This window comes from Micropterus salmoides, unplaced genomic scaffold, assembly GCF_014851395.1.
Source record: "Micropterus salmoides isolate LMB-PRFRI ecotype aquatic unplaced genomic scaffold, ASM1485139v1 Ms_hic_scaffold_16, whole genome shotgun sequence".
Lineage (NCBI taxonomy): Eukaryota > Metazoa > Chordata > Actinopteri > Centrarchiformes > Centrarchidae > Micropterus > Micropterus salmoides.
Window position 1 is genome coordinate 4,741,718 of NW_024040707.1, and position 23,108 is coordinate 4,764,825.

Below are 23,108 nucleotides of genomic sequence, written 5' to 3' on the forward strand. Positions count from 1 at the left end.
ATTTAGGTACATTCCAAACCGACAAGGCACTTCCGTTGTAGGACTTTTTGACTGGTGAGCGATGTTCAGGATTGGTTGGGGATGATTGTTGAACCTCACAAGAATACCAGATTTTTGACAACTACGATTTGCATCAAGTCCTGCCACATTCTCTGCCTCTGGCTGGCTAACCTTAACCAACGGAGGCAATAAGTAGGCTTTTAACCAATCAGAGGCAGAGTTGTTGAAAATCTGGTGGAGAAAAAAAAAAAAGCCACAAGAACCCATTATTCAAAACCCATCTGACCCCAAATTCTAGAATAACTACTCACTACTGTTTTTTGAACCTGGCGGAAGCATTGTAATCAAGCATGCATCATCAACAGAGGCCGTTGCACAATGACCTGCAGAATATGAGACGTCCACTTGTGTTTGCAAAGAAAACCTCATGTTTTTTGGTTCCATGATGGAAAAGGCCTAATGGAGTACTTTTAAATACACATTAGTATGTCCATCATCCTAGTATGGATCGTATTTTGGATGTGATGTTTACATGGAACGTTAAATGAGAAACCTGAAGCATAATTTATCAGCTGTAAAATCCAATTAATCAATGAATGTTTGAGCATTTATCGCGAAAGTCAGGTGTTGTTCTAAATGTTTAGAACAGGCTTACAAACAAAAACAACAACAACCCTGGTGGTATAGGATAAAGTCAGCTAAAATGTGCCTTTTAGGTTAATGACTAATAAGACCATCTAATAAGCTATGCATGAGATCTAATGATATTTTTATAAATTGGTATGGGTCTCTGAAATATCTAATTGTAAAAGAAATTGTGAAAAAGTTGATAAGTTGTTTTGTAATTATGAGAGTTTGAATAGCAGCATGTTGCCTCTGGCTCATTTTACTCGATTTCAGGTAAAATGGGCCAGATGTTTAGATTAAATGTAAAGAGAGAACAATGGAGTGATTTTAGCGAAATAATCTACATTTTTGCAGGAAACTGACATTATTGTCTTTGGTGTGATAAAGTAACAATATCTTAAATACATTTCATGCAATAAAAAGCTGAACAACTATTTCATTGAGAAATGCAAAAATGAACTGATTGTGTTGTATGGGTGTGAGTTTCTGCACTTGGTGTGTTTGTGTTGGTTTTGTGCATAAAGTAATTTGTTTTAGGTTTTACATGGATATGTACAGTCCCCTCCAAAAGTATTGGAACGGTAAGGAGAATTCCTTTGTTTTTGTTGTTCACTGAAGACATTTGGGTTTAAGATCAAAAGATGAGTATGAGACAAGAGTTCAGAATTTCAGCTTTTATTTCCTGGTCTTCTCATCAAGATGTGTTAAACGCCTCAGGACAAACCACCGTTTGTATTAGACCACAGCAGTCTTAGGTGAGCTATGGAACAAATAATCTTAAAGTAATCGACATCACCAAACTGTTGCATTCTTCATTTGTGATGCTATTCCAGGCTTTTACCGCAGCTTCTTTCCGTTCTTGTTTGTTTCAGGGGGTTTCTCCCTCCAGTCTCCGCTTTAGGAGGTGAAATGCATGCTCTATAGGGTTAAGGTCAGTTGATTGACTTGGCCAGTCTAAAACCTTCCACTTTTTTTCCCCTGATGAAGTCCTTTGTTTTGTTGGCAGTGTGCTTTGGGTCATTGTCCTGCTGCACGATAAACTTCCTCCCAATTAGTTTCAATGCATTTCTCTGTAAATTGGCAGACAAAATGTTTCTGCTTCTGAATTTATTCTGCTGCTACCATCAGTTACATGATCAATAAATATTAATGAGCCTGTTCCAGAAGCAGCCATGCACGCCCAAGCCATGACATTACCTCCACCATGCTTCACAGATGAGCTTGTATGATTCAGATCATAAGCAGTTCCTTTCTTTCTCCACACTTTGGCCTTTCCATCACTTTGGTACAGATTAATCTTGGTCTCATCAGTCCATAAGATTGTGTTGCAGAACTTTTGCGGCTCATCTCTGTACTTCTTTGCGATTTTCAATCTGGCCTTGCGATTCTTCCTGCTGATGAGTGGTTTGCATCTTGTGGTGTGGCCTCTATATTTCTGCTCTCTGAGTCTTCTTCAAACAGCGGATTATGATACCTTCACCCCTGCACTGTGGAAGTCATTGGTGTCACTTACTGATGTTTTGGGGGTTTTCTTCACAGCTCTCACCATATTTCTGTCATCAACTACTGTTGTTTTCCTTGGCCGACCTGTTGGACGTCTGTTGTTCAGTACACCAGTAGTTTCTTTCTTTTTCAGGACATTCCAAATTGTTGTGTTTGCTCTGCCCAATGTTTGTCCGATGGCTCTGGTCAATTTTCCTTCTTTTCTCAGCTTGAAAATGGCTTGCTTTTCTCCCATAGACAGCTCTCTGATCTTTATGTTGGTTTATTCTCTTTAAACAGGAAATGCAGTCTTTATAGGTGTGAACCAAGGATGAAAACTTAGTCTAGTCATGCAGAGCTATTTAATGTTTGGACAATCAACCTAAAAGGCAACACCTGGGCAACACAAGAAACATCTGTCAGTCACATGTTCCAATAGATTTGCTCACTTGAAAAATGGGTGGGTTCAAACAAAGGGTGGTTTGTCCCGAGTTGTTTAACACATCTAGATGTGAATACCAGGAAATGAGAGCTGTTGCTGAAGTGAACTCTTGTCTCATACTCCTCTTTTGATCTTAAACCCAAATGTTTTCAGTGAACAAAAAAAAAAGTAATTTCCCTTACCGTTCCAATACTTTTGAAGGGGACTGTACTTATACACCTATGAACCTGTTTTGTATCCTCAATTTCTTTCTTAAATTTTCAGTAAGTGTCACATTTCAGCTGAAAAGTATGGCCCATTTTTTGGGCTGTAAACAATCTGAACCAAAATGTAGCCTATTTATTGACAACTTAAAACTGCTAATCTGATTATTTAAACTATTTATTACTTAAGCTACCTATTAACTCAACTGCAGACTTGATGGGTTATTATTAAGTGAGACACTAAGGGTCATGTATGCATCCATCTACCAAAAAGAAAGACTAAACATCTGGATTTTTCCCACAACCTGGCCACCCTGGTCTTAATAGCCTATAAGTAGCATAATCTATAAAGCATTAGTAAATAGTTTGTTAATCATTAATAAAGTCATTAGTTACAACTTATGAACCTTTTATAAAAGGGCAGTAAAAGTAAAACAAAGAAAAAGAGTTTGAGATTTATGACGCCTATTGCTCGACATAAGGAAGTTGTTGTCAGCCCTTTGGGCGCAGTAGTCAGGAGTCACAGTCTCAACAAGACGAGCCGAAACGCAGCAGTTTCTCTGTAAAGACATTCTGAGGATTCTCAGCGCTCCATCCCCTCTACCTGTTCAACAGGTGTAGCCGGTGTTCTCTCGGCGGGCGCGCTCAGAGACAGACGCGAGGGACAGCGGCTCTAAGCGGGGTCATTCATGGTCATCTATGGGTGAGTGTCTGCAGAAATCTTGTCCATGTTTGGAATCACTATGGCAGAGGATTTTCAAAGACAAGAAGGCTTCTCCTGGAGGAGGAGACGGAGTAGTCAGTGGTAGTGGAGGGGGAAGAGAGCGCGGCAGTGACGGCCGCGGTGAGGAAAGACCACCGAGTCCTTGTCCGGGTCCGGCGGACAGTGTGCCCGAGAGCAGCTCTATCTACACGGCGGTGTGGCCGTTTGAAGCCCGTCACAAGGATGAGCTGTCATTTCAGGAGGGGGATCTGTTCAATGTTATCAGCCGCAAGGGGGACTGGTGGACCGCACGGAGGATCGACAAGAACGGGTGCGTCCTGGACACCGGGATCGTGCCCAATAACTACCTGGTCAGGGCGGAATCCCTAGAAATGCAACCGTGAGTGGTGTCACTTTTTCATAATATTTTAAGAAACCGACTGCTCCTTAACAGTTAACCTATTTCGTGTGGATTTCTCAGTCATTTTCAAACAAGGCTAACTTCATAACTTAAAAGATTTTTGAGACAGGTTAGGCTGCGTTTGACTTCTTGTGCAACTTCGTCCCTTAAAAAAATCTCACAACATTTCAGGCAAGCTAGCAGGTCATATTTCAAACGTCATGAAACAAACACTAGGTCTTGAAAAGTAAATTACAAGCTCAGTTAAGCTCAAGTCTTTGGCATTTCTTTTAAAACTTGCTCTCAACTTATGAAATGACTTGCCACAAACTTTACCCTTTCAGAAGCTTTAGCTGCATAAACATAACCAAATTCCACCATAGATGTAATTTACACTGGGGACGCTGGGGACATGTCCACACCACTTTTTTTCACCTCCTTAAGAGGAGACTGAAGGCAGAAACACCCCGATTTTGCCCCCACCACAAAGAATAATATTTTAAAAATACTTTCTGAAACATAGCTTGTAGTTAAATAGCATGCCTTTAGAAAGGCTTCCACATTAAGAAAACATGAAATGCAATTAAAATATAGAGGAAACAAAATGTGCATTGTCAAAAAAACAAACAAGCTACTGATTTATAAAAATTACCCAAAAACGTGCATGCACCAATCAACAACTTTAACAACTTATTAACAGTTTATTTTTGGCCAAGTTCTCCATTCTCTCCCTGTGAACATGACAAAAGAGGAGGGAAGACGAAATCATGCCTATATATGTGTTGCTCATACGTTTAAAAGGATCTTTGTCCATCTTATTTATTGCCTCTCTTGATATCTTGCGAGCTAAGTTTTTCTTCCCACCCCTAATCTGAGCCCCTAAGTCCCCCCAACACTTTTCATCATAAAGTGACGCCCTTGCCATGTCAAACAGGAGGAAAGTCAATCCACTGTCACACTTTCCAGTTAATATTAAATGCACCATGTGCTATGCAGTGGAATTATGGTGCTTTTGGTTCAACTTTAAATAACACATGCACTTGTTCAGTTCAACAAGTCCTCTTGTGTCCTCCACTTGTCAACTTGGCATTTTATTTCACCTTCCTTCTCAGCTTGATCACAATTAAACTAAACATAAATCATATTTTAGGTAAGCGAGCAAGCATGAAATACGTCACAATATTATTGTCCAGTTTAGGGCATATTGTAGCTATAGTTTTATTTGTTTTTACACACCCTTCTTTCATTGGTTTGACAGTTGACAGAAAGTGACAGGCATGGGATTTGTATTTAATACCACTAGGTTGCAAAGATACAATAACTGTTCTAGCAAAATTAGCTACAAAATGTATGTGGATGCTATTTAAGAACCAATTTGAGCAAAAGCCTCCAATAAAACTTGAACATCAACCAAATAAATGACTCCACTCGTCCTCATAAATGCTATATTTTCCTATAAGCAAGAGAGCATTCATAAAGCTGCAACACATATATACACCTAACCCTGTGTTAGCAGCACCATGAGAAATATCACCATAATGTAATCGCCATGTCTGAGTGTTTCAGTGTTTCTGAGCAGTGATGCAAACACTTCTGAGTCAGCCTCACCACTTCTTGTTTTGTTGCTCTCTCTCTGTTTATTGCTTCAGCAGAATGGGAAGTGTGTAACGTGTGGTTATTCCCACATGTCAACAGGTGCTGGAAAGTTTAAATTCACTATTGATTTGGGTTTTTTTATGATTAATTGTAGTATTACATTTAGCAGTAATAACATTTTGCTGATAAAATATAACCATTATTTTCATAATTGATTAATGATTTTATTTTCTGTTTGTTTCTATGAAATGCCCATCACAAGGACTTCTGGTGACAACTTCAGATTTATTGCTTGTTTTGTCCAACTAACAGTAATTTAATAATCATATGACAACAAAAAGCTGCCAATCTTCACATTTGAGGAGCTGGAACCATCGCATGTTTGGCATTTGTGTTTGCAAAATGATTGAAACTATTAACTGATTATCAAAACGGTTGGTGATTAATTTTCTGTTAACCGACTTTCAATTATTCAACTTACCTTATAACATCTAGTTTTGTTTCCACTCATGATAATCACAATAACTGTCCAAAGACGAGTTTAGAAGTTTAGAAGTCAGAGATTAAGTGTTTGTGGCAGTTTAACACACAACAAGTACTCTGTATTTGCACCTGCTATGAAGACTTCTTACATGTTTAGATACTCAAACCACTCAAAGTTATACCTTGAAAATATTTGCATGAATCTAAAAACGAGATCCCAGGATTTTCACAGGTAGACATAAATGATTTAACACAATCAAACAATAAATTGCCAGATCTTTATTATGCTTATCTACCATTTACACAATATCTTCTTATTGTGATTATTACTATACTACTACTATTATTATTGTAGTTAAAGTTTAAGACCATGCAAACACTTGCTAATATTTAATTTTAATTTATGGCTTTCTGTCTTGATCCAGATGGTATTTTGGGACAATGAGCCGCTTTGAGGCCCAAAGCTACCTGCTGGGACCAGGAAACGACAACGGAGCTTTCCTCATCCGACACAGTGAGAAGGACAACGTTGGATACGTTCTTTCAGGCAAGACAAGAATGAGAGGGGTGATGGAGGAAGCCTGCAGAGGGAACCAGAGGCGGAGTGATGTGTGGGTTGTTGGTGGGATAAAATAGAGAGAGCAAAAAGGGAGTTTTACTTCAGTTCAAAGTGTAGGATGGATTTGGGAAGACAGTTCGGTAGATGTGGAGGAAGTAATGTGTAAAATATAGGGACAGTCAGCTTTAAAATTTAGAAGTTTGTGTGTAGGCCATCCAGCTGATAAGGAACTAACATACAAACAATGGAACGCTGTTTCATTGGAGGACATCACACTTTACCTGACCCTTCCCTAGCCACGCCTTTATCTAGTAACTGCCTGGCCTAAAACTGACCCTACCTATGATCGATCTGGGTGTGGGTTCTGTTTAAATTGATCACAGCCTTAACTACTACAGCATTTATTGCTTCCAAACAAGTTGTTGACTGTAGTGCAAATCAGAAATCTTCGTAAATACCAGAATTTTGCATTGTGGACATGGATGCATTGTCAGTTTCAATGCAATCGAGGAGATTTCCTGGAAACCAAAAGGCACAAGTTGCCTATCGGTTAAAGAAATTGTTTGACACTTTGGGAAATACGTTTATTTGCTTTCTGGCGTAAAGTTATATAAGAAGATACTACTCTCATATCTGGAGGATAAATGAAAGTTTCAGCCAGCAGAAGGTTAGCTTAGCTTGTCCGGCACATAACGACCCAGTAAAACGGCAAATTGTTATTTTCACCTTTCCATTTTGTTGGTATCAATCTTCCCATCTAACTCTTTGCCAGAAAGCAAATAAGGGTGATTTCCAAAATGTTGAACAAATCCTTTAAGTTGACTAAGGGGGCACAAAAACAAAGAAAGTAGAAAAGGGAATAAAAGTTTGACGTTTCTATAATATCCAAACATTGGGAGACCTACCAGGAGCGTGATAATTCTGTTCTTGCCCTTTCAAAGAGCAACAACAGAAGCATAACCAGAGAAAATGTCAGTATTTACAGTATGCTTTCTACTAGGGCTGACCCCGCATAGTCGATGCTTCGATGGGCGGAGCCTGATTCGACTGTCAATCTCAGTCGAAGCTTCGCATCAAAACAAGGATCATGCCATTTTGGCAATACGGGGGTGCTCAACGTCTGATTTTACATAGAACTACCAGTTTCCTTCAATCAGTTCATATACAGCCTATTACAATATACATTTCAACTTTTAATGCTGTAAATAAACATAAAAAGAAAATAGCTTTTAATAAATGTTTTAAAAGTGAAAAAAACCCAAATTTAGCCTTAAAGAAGGCGGGTCAGTGCGTGCGTGTGTGTCTATGATGTAGCCTAGTGGCAGAGAGATGGAGCTCCAGCCTTACCGTTGTTGTGCCGAGTTGTCTGCACCTCGCGGGACATTCGGATCATTTATCACAATTGATAAACCACACAAAGATTATTAAATCATTTTTAAATAGTACTTGAAATAGACCCGCGAGGAAACGCGACGTGCATGCATTTGTCGGCCGCACGGCACACGCACAAAACTCTGCACAAGACCGGTGAATGGCAGGCGAGCAGAGCAGAGAAGAAATGATCAACAATAAGCTTCAGTGTATCTGTAACCTTAAATGTACAGTGTAAGTTACAGTGACTAATGAATAGAGGCCGCAGTTCTGCAGCTTCTACCGTGCCCGTTACTATCCCAGCATGCATTTTGCAAGAGGCAGGGTGAACTCTGCACAGGGTGCCAGTCGATCACAGGGTTAACTTCAGTTGAGTCCTTAAGACAACTCTGTTGCCAGTATTTGAGGTTCAGTCATGCAATAAATCCTCCATTCATGAAGGTTATAATGTTCTGTTTTGTATGTGTAGCCCTGCAGTCTGTTTCAGAGAGGTTTTGATTTATTTGTATGTTCATTTTGGAGGAAGTAGTTTGTGGTGATTGTAATTCTTTATATCGAGGTAGATCCATTATTTTGTCCACCCCATTTATATCAACATAATGCAATGCAGTTAAGAGACAAAAACGTGACAAAAATGACTTCTTAAGTGAAATCTTACAAAATCCTACTGAGGAGGATCTTTGCATTTAATTATTTTAACAATTTTTGCTATGCTAAGTATTAGGGCCATTGTAGATTTTTTATTTTATGGAGCCATGGGAGGGGTGATAGCATTCAGCATTCAAGAAAAGTATAAGGAGGAGAGCTGGAGCTTTCAGACAGGTGGGCAGATATGAGGGACTGCAACAAAGCCACTTGAAAGCATGTGTCACATCTAGTCATTTATAAATGTCTGCAGTTCCTCCCATTTTTTATGCTTCTGGTCTTTGAATAGTAGTATCTTCTAAAAGTGGTTGGTGAAAGTAGTTTATATGTGATGGCTGTTGTTATTAACATCTGCATACCCTGCTTAATAGAGTACAGAGCCTTTAACAACACAAGCACATCAGAGTTTTCTTCTCGTAAATTTGTGACTTTAATCTCGGAAATTCTGATTTTTTTTCCCCTCGGCTCTGTAATTACATTTTATTTGACCTACAATGGACCTTATACACTCATATTTCTGACTTTGTGTATATGTGTGAATCTTTCTACAGTGAGGGTCAGCAATCAGGTGAAGCATTTTAAGATCCTCCAAGCAGGTGATAATTTTTACGTGGAGTACAACCGCAACTTCAGCTCTCTGATTGACTTGGTGGAGTACTACTGTGCCAACAGCCTGAACAACATATACAGACTGGGAAACCCCAGCAAAAGGGTAAGACAGGCTATCATGATGCTTATAATATAGTTTGTTCCTCTTATTTCTGTTCATGTGAAAACCAGAAGTCTGGACATTCAGCGATAAAAAAACATTGCTAGATGTTGTTCATTCATACGCTTCCTGGTGTTTGTGGGTGAATTGTTTTGTTTTACGACTGAGCCTGAACGCTATTTTACCAAATCATGCAACACGGCTTCAGAACTGTTTGTATGTTTGATATAATTTAAAGCTCTGTGACAAAGTTACTGTGGTCAAAAACCTTCCCAGCGGCCACTACCACAGCTTCTGTGTAAATTCGAAAGTACAGAAAAGTCACATGCTACTGACAAAACTACAGAAAATAGCCCGTCTCACAACAACAACTCATGTCACATGAACACAATGTTGAAGTTCAGCACGGTCATTAGGTTAAAATTATTCTACATGCAGATTTAAAGAATAGGTTCACATTTTTCAAGTCTTTCTTAAAGCAATACTCCATGCCTATGGGCAACAGCTTCAAATGGAAGTGATGGGGAACAGTTTTAGTACAAATGCAGTTTCCCCAGCAGTTTTTCTGCCTTGAGTTGCATTGGAGGGATAGCAACACACAAAAGAGGGGATTTGTACTAAAAAGATTTGATGATTCAGACTGCTGACCCCCAATATTAGCTTCAGATAAACTTCACATTTTTGCACAGGACTTTGGATTTTGTCCTCCATCACCTCGATCAGAAGCATGTTAGGAAGGGATATCTTAATGTCCAGTATGACCAGGAGGATTGATTACAGCAAGCAATATATTCTCTATTTTACTGTATCATTTATATCTTTTGCCGTTTATATTTTTGTTTGCCAGTTTGGCGTATTAGCATATTTTAAGCAGGCCTACTTATCTTATCATAGCTTATGGAACTGTTATCTGTGTAGTTGGGCGCAAACATTATTGCACATACCTGAACGTCATTCGCTCAGATATGGAGCAGACTTGGTTTTGACATCTACTTTAAGGAGTGCTATTTGCTATAGTACCAGTGTTACTCTATGAGTCATTTCATTAACTGCTGACCACTTTATACATTGTATTTGTATTTTATGTAAAACTACATGTTAGACTGCACAACCTTGCCTGAGCAAGGTCTTGAGCAAGGTGTTCTCAATCAGCTAACCTTAAATAAAAGGTTAAATAAAAATTTATAAACAAAGATTTTGCATTGTGTCAACTAGACTAACTATTTTGATTATCAATTAGTCATTTACAAGCAAAAATGCAGAAGAACCACAGTTTTAGATTCTGAATTGTGAGGATTTGCTCTTTTTCTTTATTTTGTGTGATAGTTAACTAAATCTATTTGGGTTTTGGACTGTTGGTTGGACAAAACAAGACATGTGAAGACTCCCTTTTGGACCTACTGCAAATTCTCATGTGCACACCCATTTAAATCCTGCCTATATGCATGGATGAGAATGAATGAGCTGTGTTTGTGCCCCTTTTATGACCTACAAGTGTGTGTATGTGTGTGTTTTCCCCATCAGAAAAAGCCCAACACCCCAGATTTGAATCATTTTACGGTGGATGAGTGGGAGCTCCCGAAAGAGGAGTTTACCCTGGAGGAGCAGCTGGGCAGTGGCTACTTCGCTGAAGTCTACAGAGGACACTGGAAAAACCATATTAAAGTCGCCATCAAGATCCTCAAAAGTGGTATTTCACTATCTCTGTTGATCTAATGAAGGATGATTTAACAGACGGGGTTTGGCGCTTAGCTAGACAATTTACAAAAAAAGCGAGGTGGAAAGTGTTCGATATACTACTACTAATAACATGGTGGATGGTTTTGCCCAACAACTCATGAGGAAAAATAGGTACAAACCTTTCTGTTAATGTGTATTTAGGCTGGTTCTTCAAATATTGCCGATGATTTTGATAAAAAAAATTCATTTAAATAATTTCATCAAGCAAAATTGACATTCTCTGGTTCTAGCTTCTCAAATGTGTGAATATTTGTTTCTTTTCTCGGTTTTCCATCATTGTAAGCTGGATATCTGTGACAAAACCAAGGCTTCTGAGAGCATCTGTATGAGATTTGACATTTCATAAACTTTATTTATAAACAGATTAATCCATCATGAAAAGAACCAAGCTACAGCCCTAATTGCAGGCCTCTAATATCATGAGTTTTTGCATACCTGCTGCTAATACTATATATATTGCTGTGGGGTGGGGGTTAATTTATTGGCGTGCTTATTGTTATTGCTAGCAGCAATTTCTCACTAGAACTCCATGGGTCATGTTAGATAGCTATAAATATGTTCTATGTTGTAAAAATGTTGTAGAAATGGGAGGATGAGTAACAGAAGTAGAGTAGGATAAGTACAGTCATGTTTAATACAAATGTAAAAGTTACAGTTGTGTAGGGCTGACCCCGAGTAGTCGAAGATTTGATAGGCGGAGCCCGATTCAACTCCCAATCTCACAGTCGAATCTTTGCAGAAGCGTTTTGAAATGAGGATCATGCCGTTTTTGCTATTTAGGTGTGCTCAACGTCTGATTTGACATAAAACTACAGATTTTCTCTCGATAAGTTAATATACAGCAAGTGCAGTAAAGGAAACGTGTGAAAAGAAAGAAGCTTTTAATAAATGAATAAGTGAATAAATCCTAAATTGTCACCCTAAACCTTAAAGCAGGGGGCGTCAGTGCACAAACAATACTTGGAATAGACTCGGGAGGAACCGCGACCAGCATGCAGTTCTCGACAACTGACCGTTCTGATTCGACGTAATCCTTAGTCGGAGACACCCCTACAGTTGTGACATCTTAAATTCCCCAAAAAAAGTCATATTTTATCTCATATGCAAGCTCTTATGACATTGTGCAGATTGTGTTTTTTTTTTTGCTAGATTAATAAATCACCAACACCTGAGAGCTGCACATAGCTGCAGTCCTTCATGCAAACATAAAACCAATCAGAAAGTACATTTTCAGGTCACTGTGGTATTGGCTATATTACTCATTTCTAATTCCTCATTTAGCAAGACAACTGCACCTGTGAAGGTCCTTCAGCAGTTGTCCAACTGTTTCTTCTGCTTCCAGTGTTTGTGCATAACCAAGCTAATCTGACCTGGACCCATCATAGTTCCCAACATGTCAGAAATCCCTCTACAGTAAATCTTAAAAAGCTTCAGGTGACTCAGGTGTTTCTCAGCATATCAATCACTGTGTATTACCTAATACTTGAATAGTGAAATATACAATGTACACTTGAAAACTGACCTGTTTTTTAAATGTGTGAAACTGGGTGGGGTTGAACATGTACAGACAGAATAAGAATGTAGAGTAATTTCCAGATCTATCATGTTAAGACCCATTGATATACCTCAGATGCTGTCATACATATCTGGCAACACAAGCAGCATCGTTACGTGTCAAACTGACCTAACAGGCGGTTGGACAGTTCATCAAATCTGCTGCTGTGTTGTGTAACAATCACTAAAATATTTTTTCACCTTAACTGATGAGTATAAATTGATCTTTTTGGCATAAAGTATGTGCTGATGCTACAACGTACTACTGTTTAAATAGCAACAATATGTTGTTTTCATCCAGGACATCTGGATTACGTGTGCGCAACAAGCACCTGTAGACAGTAAAAGGGAGTGCAGGGTGAGGGAGTAGTCAGGTGAGACATTTTAGAAGCATGTTGCACAGCACTTAAACTGCAGTCTGTCAAGCTCACTTGATTGACCCGATGACTCATTTACTGTACAGCAAACTTCTCTAAGCAGGAAGTAAATGTTTTATGTACAATGTCATAATTTCCAAGCATCAGTCAGAAAATTGTGAAGAACGCTTATTTCAGGTTGAAGGGGACATATTCAAAATGCTTCTTTTGTCAAAACCATCAGTCTAAAATCCAAATACATTCCAATAATACTGATTACTAAACAAAGGAACATAGAAAATCCTCCCATTTGAGAAGCTAAGGATGTTTTTGGATTGATTAATATACTAATAATTTTAGCATTAGTGTCTTCATAGCAAACAGTATATGTTGTTTTTGTATAACAGATGCCTACATTAAATAAAGCAAGAACTCTTGCTGTGGTCACCTGGAGTTTAATTTCCCTTTTGCACTGATTTAGAGCAGTGGTTCAGACCAGAACTATGTTGCTGTTCCACACAGACACCTGCCTGGCCATGACACAAGGCCTCTTACTGGACTGTAACTTTGCTAAAACGTAGCTTTAGTTAATCAAACATAAATTAGCATTTGTTCTACAGCAGGTTGGTTAATGAAAGCATCCATGTAAGCCACTTGCACATGACCACCACAATATTGGTACAAAAACAGTGGGAAAAATGTTGATATTGATAACGACATCAGTTTTTTGGGTTTATTGGATTGTCACTGGGCAAAGCCAACTGCAAATTCAGATAGGGATGAACAATATGCAAAGAAATAAATCGTATTGCAATTATTTTGACCGATATTTCCATATGAGGCACTTTTTTTGTGGGAATGGTAATTTTTGCACTTAATTTTCACTGATAAAAATGACGAAGATGTGACGTCTCTGAAGCACCACAATGCTTCATTTATAAATCCAGCACTTATCAAAACAAAGTTTCAAAGTGCTTTACAGGACTGAACAAAAAAATCAAAACTTAATTCAATTCTAAAATGCTCTGGTAACCAGTGAAGGCTAAAAACAGGACTAATGTGATCTTGTCTTCTAGTATTTGCAAACTACCCACATGTGTGTCCGGCGACAGTGTACTGGTACTACATAAAAGTTTGGTTACATTGCACAATAAATTCTATAACTACCACAGCTAGCATGATTTTATCAAAAACGGATGAACTGAAACAGAAACATTTTAATACTTTGGCTAATATTGTCGCTCCACCATGGAGCAGGTCAATGCTACCTTCGCTTTCAGCCATGCTTGTTGTCGTTGTGTTTAACGGTACAACGGCATTGTGTGACAAGTTAAGATATGATATGGGTGCACACCCCGATCCACAGTTAGTTTCCCCTGTCATATCTGTAAAATGGTCCAAATTTCAATGTGGTTTCCTTCTATTGCCTGATGGTTCTCAGTCTACCCAGCTCATTTCTTTATTTCCCTGTTCCTCTTTCATCTCTGTTCCTCATTTTCATCTCTGTTTCTTCTGTTTTGCTATTAATTATCTCTCTCTCTCTCTCTCTCTCTCTCTCTCTCTCTCTAGACTCGGAGTTGAACTATCGCGAATTTCAGAGCGAAGTTCAGATCCTGAAGCGTCTCCGTCATCGTCACCTCATCTCCCTGTTTGCTGTCTGTACGGCCTCAGCACCTTACTACATCATCACTGAGTTGATGGAAAAAGGCAGCCTGCTCAACTTCCTCAGAGGTAAACCTCAGTGTTCTTCTATCTTTTGCAGCAAACAGTCAGTCCCGCCCCCCTTTAGAAGCCAACAGTTCAAGCCCCCGACACAATAGCCTTGCTTGCATCAGTCCTTTTTTTGTTTTGTTTATGCCACCACATGAATCACATACATGCAACTTGAGGTCTGCTCAACATCCACGCACTCCAGTTGAAGGGTAAGAGGGTTAGAGCTTTGACATTTCCTGAGATGGTGCGATATAAAATTTCAGTAAAACTTTAAGTTTTTAGGGAGTTATCTTTCAATTCAGCTTTGTGTTGAAATGTAGGGAAATCACACAGTTTACCATATACTAGCTTAAAAAAATGTTCCGCAAATCCTCCCTTCATGAAGGATACAATGTTCAGTTTTTCCTGGTAAAGGTTTAGAGGTGTTGATTCAACTGCTCAGCTGTGGTTTCAATGTGCTGTGCAATTGTATTATGTTTACTGAGTTTTTTTAAACATGTGTATCAATGAGGTTAGACTAAATATTATAAACTTAGTACAGTGCATCCAGAAAGTATTCACAGCGCTTCACTTTTTCCAAATTTTGTTATGTTACAGCCTTATTCTAAATCTCTGCAAATTTATTAAAAACAAAAAACGGGAAAAAGCACGTCATGTCTGGAGGAAACCAGGCACCGCTCATCACCTGGCTAATACCATCCCTACAGTGAAGCATGGTGGTGGCAGCATCATGCTGTGGGGATGTTTTTCAGCAGCAGGAACCAGGAGACTCGTCAGGATCGAGGGAAAGATGAATGCAGCAATGTACAGACATCCTTGATAAAAACCTGCTCCAGAGAGCTCTGGACCTCAGACTGGGGCGAAGGTTCACCTTCCTACAGGACAATGCTAGTGCACTGAGTATATGTTATTGCAATGTAATTAGGTTTACTTCCTATAGATCTCTGTGTCTGTATTGACATTGACTATTATTAAACATAAGTTTGTACCAAGCAAAGGCACATTTCTACATAAAAAATGTGATAAAATTATGCAGTTGCTTGTTGTTGTTGTTGTTGCCATCCTAGAGCTCGTTTTAAGAGTCTACAGCCATGCTAGCAGCACTTAAAAAGGACGCACTTGACATTTGCTAAAAAACAAAGTACTCCTGAGGCTGATGGGAATGTCAGTTTTGCAGGTATTAAGCATAGTATTAAAGCATATTGGACAAACTGACATTTTGACATGATGGTGGTGCGTGATTAAACGAAGCAGTGATGCTGCACATAATCATCCACTTGCAATAATGACAAATTACTGATAAGTCATGTGTGATATTGTAAAAGGTTTGACATCTCACTGACAATCCCTAAACTTTATATGCTGACAGCTCTTTATTTTGGCCACTTGAGCCAACGTAAGCTTCACAGGCTGAGCTGCTTTACAGCCCCGAATGCTGAAGGTTTTGATATAATGCTGTCTGTTGTGGAAATAAAGTGAGCCAGCTTTAGGTGTGTCAGTTGATAAGTTTCCAAGTAAGAGGTGATTGCTCAGAGGAGAGAAAAAAGCGCCGGGGTAGGAGCCATGTTGGCCCAGCTTTGACTTTAGGCTGCTCCTACTCAGACTCATGTTGGCCAAGCAACAGAAATCAGAGACCGCTGTGACCACATCTTTACAGAAACCTGATTATCAACATCCCAGATCAAGCATTCGTTATACAGCCTTGTGTTGTATAATGACAGATAAACAATCCTGTACCTTGTTTAATGAGACTTGGCCAAAGAGATACAGTGTCAGCATACAACTTGTGAACACTTGCGATCCCAACACCAAATTTGAAGGATAGCATCTTTGGGTCCGTTTTTATGTTTATGCCTTTCCCCCTAGTATCTGTAGGTTTTCCCTCTTAGCTCATCTTCAACCGGCCTTAACCTGAACAGCCAAATCTGTCTGATGTTAGACTCTAATGCATTACCTACATCACTTTGAAATCTGATAGTATCCATGATTTGCACTCTAATCTGTGGAGCCATTAAGTTCTTGCAAACATACAAGATTCCCAGAGAACACATACCTGCTGGCCTGATGCCTTACAGTCCCTGCCTTATCTGTGAAACTGTTGTCACCCTGACAAGAACAGTTACAACTCTGCAAAGACTTAGAGCTGGAAAGTCAGTGAACACTTGTGAGGTCACCTAATAACTCCAAGCATGACCTGCCTTACCTTTGCTGTCGCTTGAATTAAGCCTCTTAAGAAATATCCATATCCAAATATCCATTGCAAAATAATAACAAACATAAATTGCACTTACTGAAAACACAATGACAACAAAAGTTCCATACTTCTTGGTTCTCTGTTTGCTTTTCTGTTTTAGGTCCAGAGGGGCAGAAGCAAAACATTGAGTTACTCATTGACATGGGCGCTCAGGTGGCTGATGGGATGGCATACCTGGAGGAGCAGAACAGCATCCACAGAGATTTGGCGGCTCGAAACGTCCTGGTGGGGGAGGACTACATCTGTAAGGTGGCTGACTTTGGACTGGCCAGAGTGATCAAGGTAGGGAGGAAAGGAAGGGTTTCTGTGTATATTAGTCAAAGTCAAATCAAGCCTGCAGTTTTTGAAACAAAGATTTCTCATCCAGGAGCCGTTCTACATCACAGAAGATAAAAAGATACCCTACAAGTGGAGCGCTCCTGAGGCCATCAGCCATGGAAAGTTCTCTAACAAGTCAGACGTCTGGTCTTTTGGTGTCTTGCTCTATGAGATCACAACCCATGGTGGCAATCCTTACCCAGGTTGGTGGAATGACATGTTTTTTGGATTAGAGGTCTTAAAAACATAATTTATGGCACTTTCAAATCAAATGAAATATCAAGTTGAAGCCCTAGTGGAAAACATTTTTCTCATGTTGTCTGGGAGAAATCAAAGTTTGCAAGAATGCCAGAACAGTCTCCATCATTTAAGACAAAACAGTGTCTCACAGTAATCTATAGTACAGCTTGGATTTGATGATGTTGCACAATGAAACTTCCGATTCATTGTCACTAGACAAATCCCCATTTAATCTCCTCAGTTTGAACAAAATCTTCCACTATTCTCAGCAGTCCTTGAAGCATACTTTGTTGTTATACCTCTTTGAGACTGCCTCCGGAAGTCAGACACATCAAATAATGGTATTTCTACTGGAAAAGCATACACCTGTTTAAATGGTAGCATTTTTGTCGTAACCAGGGGCAGAAAAATGTATTTGTTCTTCATCAGCATCACTGGGTTTCCTCAATTCTGACACATTTTTGTTGTTCTAGCTTTTTTTTGTCCATTGCATTGAACTCCTGTGTCCCTCACACATGCTAAATTTATTTAAAAGGATAGGTTCACAATTTCTTTTAGTCTGTCTTAAAACAACACTCCCATACCCATAAGTAAATTGCAACATATTTTGCTTGCACTAACCATCCCTACTGTTCATATATATATATATATATATATATATATATATATATATATATATATATATATATATATATATATATATATATATATATATATATATATATATATATATATATATATCCAGCTGAACAAGAAAACAGTCAAGTGAAACACAAAGGGAATTTTATGCTGAAAGACTTTGAAAGATACCCACTTGATTTGACCAATTCAGAGAGATGAAACCTCATTTAAGCTTCAGATCATCTTTTACGCATTTTTGCACAGAAGGAGAACAGTGGATTTCTCTTAATGGCCAGTATGAACAGGAGGAACGAGTACAACAAGCAATGCAAACACAGCGTAAATGGCACGTAGAAATGAAATTGCATAGGAGGTCTGAACAGAGATTGTGAAGTTAAAATGATTAATCGTGCAGCCCTAATAAGTCTACTAACCCTTACAACAGATGGACAGTGTCAAATGTAGCCCTCTCAACTATACATTCTGCTCACTTCAAGGTCCAATGTCCTAAAATATAAAAATAGAATTGAAGTTTTTTCAAGATAATAGAATAAAGAAACAATTTCCTATGAAGTTGCACCACTTCGGCAGAGGTGTTTAGGGAACTGGACATATTTAGGGAACTGAAAGTCAACAACTATGCTTAGAAAATGTATTTATACATGGTATGGTATAGTTTGTGGTTAAGCAGTGTTGTGTATGGTGCTATAGTTGGTGTGTGAATGGCATGGCAATGACGATGGAGCATGTTCTTTATCAGAGATTAGATAATTTTTCAAGTCCACCACAATCACAACTTAATCTTGCACAAAACTATAATAGAAACTAATGTTTAACCACACTTCTGCACTTCTTTTTCTTCTCTTTACCCACTTCACTCCATCCCTTGCTTCCTCTCAGCCTTTAGCAACCAGGAAGTGTACCAGCAGGTTACCAAAGGCTACAGGATGCCAGCTCCGGCCAAATGTCCAGACTTTCTCTACGAAATCATGCTGAAATGTTGGAGCGCCGAGCCAGTCGACAGGCCAGACTTCAAGTCCCTAAAGATCCAACTGGAGGGCAGGTCCTACGAGTTGGAGTGATTTGTTAGATTTTTTTTTTAATTCTCTTCATATCCTGACAGCAATCAATAAATGAAATGCTCTGACACACAAAAACAAGGCCAATCATTTCATTCGGTCTGAATGAAACAGCGCATGAAAAATTTTGGGAGAGTAGCTTTGGGGGAAGACTGGAGGGGAAGGGGGAACATTGCCCACTTCAGCTTTAAATATGTGAATTTGGGCTCTACTGCGTTTCCACTATTTGACATGTTATAGCCCAATTGATTTAATCAGTTAATTGAGACAATAATGCAGCAGATACTAAAGATTACTGTGTAATGTAACTCTAATTTTCTTTTGTCTGACCAACAGACCAAAACTGTCCATACTGCACTGAGATGGGTAGCCACTGTCAACACAGAACAGCCAACGTGTTCTATGTAGGGCTGGGGCGATTCGTCGACGTAATCGATTACGTAAATACGTCGACGCGCGTCGCTGCATCCGGTGTGGGATTCTCCCGGACAAGCTCCAGCTACAAAGTTTGGAGTATTTCAGACAGACACTCAACAACGTGCTGCTCCGTGCAGCTCTCTGAACTGGAAACAGCTTCACTGCAGCACAGCTGCTGTCCACAAATACGTGAAGCAGCATGAACCCTTGAAACGAAAGTATCCCGGAGCACTTTGTCGAGACGGCAGCACCGCAAATCGTGTTTACTTTCTGTCGCCACACACGCACGGCACATTGTCAGCACGAGCACACGTAGTCCGTTAAAATGTTTATTGCCTTCATGTTAAAAGTAATATCTGCCCCACTGCTGTCATGGTAACGTAACAATTAATTTTTTAATTTAATTAATGTCTGTTATTGTTATTATCACATCACAGCAGTGACGTGGAAATTTAAGATTTGCTGCTAATTGTCATTGTTCTAATGTGCTTCATCAGGATGATTGAATAAAATATAGATTTATTGATTAGACATGTTTTTGATATTTATTTTGGATAAATTGGTATGTTAATCGAGTAATAGGCAACTTTTCTTTCTTTAGAATAAACAAAATTAGTCGTTAGATTAATCGACTTGAAAAATAATCCATATGTACAGCCCTAGTTCTATGGTTTGTTATAATTTCCTACAGAAAAATATGTTGCATCTCTTTGTTAGATTTCTTTGTAAACCTTTTTGAATTCAGACACCACTCTTAAAATCAGAAATAAGATGAAGGTTTGACAACATGTACATGGATTTTTTGGGGAGACAGGTCTGAAGGTTTACAGCCGGCAGGGAGCCGTGAAACCACCAAGGCCAAGAATGAACTTTGAAACTCAGGTTTTAGTCCTTATTTTGTCAACAGCCTTCGTCTATTTGATGTTGGATGAAATTGAAGTAGCACAAATGTTGTAGAGAGCTCCAACTAATAATTCTGAGAGGTGACAATCTAAGGAGTTAAAGAGAAATATACACTAGCAGTAAGTGAATGACTTGTAAAAGTTAATTTAACATTTAAACAAACTCAACTAATTTCTCACTTGTTGATAAACTCAATATGTGACAGCTGTCTACAATATTTAGCTTTGGCCAGCAAGGGGCAGCAAAGCCACAGTATCTGAGGATCTATCTTCTAACTAAAGCATGAAGAGTGACATTTTTCATTGCACAAACGAGTTACTTGTTTTCCAGCAATACATACTCATACTCTTTCAACAGATCCTCTCAAATCAAATCCAGCATTCTCTTAACTGCTGTAAACTAGAAATACTCCATTAACCAGCAAAACTGATGAGTAATTACATGAAAACACATGGAGAAAATGAATCCCCAGTCCTCCAACAAGATCACCCCCTTGCTTTCTCTCAGTTACTGTTTGCATCAGTGCTATAGATGAGTGTGCGACACCGTGAAATAACATGGTCCTGAGGAAGTCTAATTAACCAGATTAGAGGGAGGTCTAAAACAATTAGCATTTTCTGCTTTCCTTTGCGGTTAAGCATCATTTTGTGGGGAGCCCACAATCACAGGTTACGTTAATAGTCACTGCCATAGATAGCATGTGGACTATTACAAACAATTCTGTAAAAACATGCAAATGCACATGTTGGCAGCAAGTTACAGTTTAACAGGTAAAATAAAAAGGATAGAAGGCAAATTTTCAAAGATTTTCTTGGTTACTTTGGCTTAAAAACAGTATCAAAAGCCATAATAAGTGTAGTGACGCTGGCTATGGAAAACACTTGTGTGAAGAGAGTGAGTTGCAGGTCACGTTTTGTTTCCAGTTCTTTTGAATGTTGCTCATGCATGTTGCTGATAAAATGCCTGGTAAGATTGTTTTCAGTGCCAGATCTCTTCACCGCAGCCCTTGTCGAACAACACGGACTACTGTCCCATTTAAAATGACTGATGGCTTATCAAAGCACCTGCCTCACCCAAACTCATATCACTTTCAACCTGGTGCAAACACAACATGACTTGCTGCACATATGAACAGTCCTCTGTATAGGCTTAATTTTGTATTTTGCTATATTATTAATAATTAGTATTTATTTTATATTAATAAGTAATGAAAAATGATTGTTTCTAATGGACACTTTCAGTATGCATATGCATTTAGTTCTCAGCCATAAACCTTTTTATATACAGTCTATGCCATAAACACACTGTTGTGAGTGAGTGAGTGAGTTCCAGACTGTGGGTGTTACATTCCCTCTCGTCTGCTACTGGAGTTAACTGGGTCAACACCACCTAACATTTGACACCTATATCCTCAATCACGTTGTGGTTCAAGTTCAAAATCAAAACCCTTTTATTATTTTTAAAATACAGTTTTGCTAAACACTTCATAAATACCGACAAACTTGTATTACAATGAGAACAAAAATGTAAAATTTGCATGTGACGATAAATTAGTTTTGTGTGTTGTCTAATGTACATTTAGGAAATCAGTCACTGATCCCAGTAGAAAAAAAATTTAGTTGATTTTTTAGTCTTGTCAAAAAATATTGGAAATCATACGTTAGAGATTCAGTTTACCCAGAAACGCAACAAATCATCACATTTAAGAAGCTGGAAACTGAGAACATTCTGCATTGCTGCTTGATAAAAATAGTTGAAATGATTTGAAGTGATTAATTAGGGATCATTTCAGCATTAATATATTATTTGGAAAATATGTTTCCAGACAGCTTTGAATATTTGGCTTTGTGAATGAAACTGCAGCTCTTACACACTTCATTTGTCTTCACAATGAGTTCTCTACCTCATTCTAATGATGATGCAGCATTTTTAGAAAGTACGCCCTTGCATAAAAACCACCTGCATACACATGTATACCCGAGACCACATGTGGGCTACTACTTGAAGGCAGTCTCTTGGATCAGTGCCCCAAAATGTATGTGTGTTAGTATGTTTAATATGTGACTCCCTATCCTCTTGTTCACCCCGCCCAGTTAAACCAGTTCAGACCAGAATAGATCAGATCCAGGTGGATCCAGTGACATAAATAGAAACACACTGTCATCTTATCTGTGACCTCAGACATCAAAAAGGTCAAGAGCCTTTTGAGTGATGTTATAAAACGTTTATATGGTGGTTCATAGAGACACCTCACACAGAATTCAGTTCAAAACTTGACCGACCATTATAAACCAAGTAACAATGGAAAACAATATTTCTCTCACTCTACGTTTCCAGTTACCTCACTGCTGAAACTAACCTGGGTTAATTTGACAAAAGAAAGTAATGGACCCTAAATAATCACATGTCACAATCTTCATTTCTGTGTGAAGTATGGAGCTGAGAGGCAATTAGCCTAGCTTAGCATGAAGACTGAAAGCAGAGTGAAACGGGTATCTGTGAAGGTTCTTAGTCATCCGGGTCATAGTTATCCAAAGAAGGTTAAAATCAAGAGCAACTGCACTTGGTGAAAGATACTAGAAGACGTTTCGTCCCTCATCCAAGAGACTTCAGTTCTGACTGACTGGTAGGGAAACTAAGCTATTTAAGCTCAGTGGGGTCGTTTGCCGGGATCGTCGATGACGCTGGTTCGT

General features: G+C 38.8%; 1 protein-coding gene across 3 annotated transcripts; it reads left to right on the forward strand.

Moving 5' to 3' along the window:
• Nucleotides 1–3,255: 3,255 nt before the first annotated feature.
• ptk6b (PTK6 protein tyrosine kinase 6b) lies at nt 3,256–20,041 on the forward strand. Of its 3 annotated transcripts, none has more exons than XM_038721721.1 (9): nt 3,256–3,857; nt 6,362–6,483; nt 9,063–9,223; nt 10,745–10,910; nt 14,440–14,601; nt 16,938–17,119; nt 17,205–17,358; nt 18,917–19,101; nt 19,432–20,041. In XM_038721721.1, exons 1-8 carry the CDS (start codon nt 3,454–3,456, stop codon nt 19,096–19,098), a joined length of 1,533 nt encoding a protein of 510 aa, XP_038577649.1. In that variant the 5' UTR covers nt 3,256–3,453; the 3' UTR covers nt 19,099–19,101; nt 19,432–20,041. The 3 variants fall into 3 exon arrangements, with proteins under 3 accessions (XP_038577649.1, XP_038577647.1, XP_038577648.1); XM_038721719.1 differs by having other exon boundaries at nt 18,917–19,094; XM_038721720.1 differs by having other exon boundaries at nt 18,917–19,079.
• The last annotated feature ends 3,067 nt before the right edge of the window (nt 20,042–23,108 follow it).

What these genes read in the sequence shown, in the direction of transcription:
- ptk6b (XM_038721719.1), top strand. Translation starts at nt 3,454, where the DNA reads ATGGGTGAGTGTCTGCAGAAATCTTGTCCATGTTTGGAATCACTATGG. An exon ending in TGGGAAACCCCAGCAAAAGG is followed by an intron (nt 9,224 to 10,744) that starts GTAAGACAGGCT and finishes TTTCCCCATCAG; the next exon opens with AAAAAGCCCAACACCCCAGA. An exon ending in GACTGGCCAGAGTGATCAAG is followed by an intron (nt 17,120 to 17,204) that starts GTAGGGAGGAAA and finishes TTTCTCATCCAG; the next exon opens with GAGCCGTTCTACATCACAGA.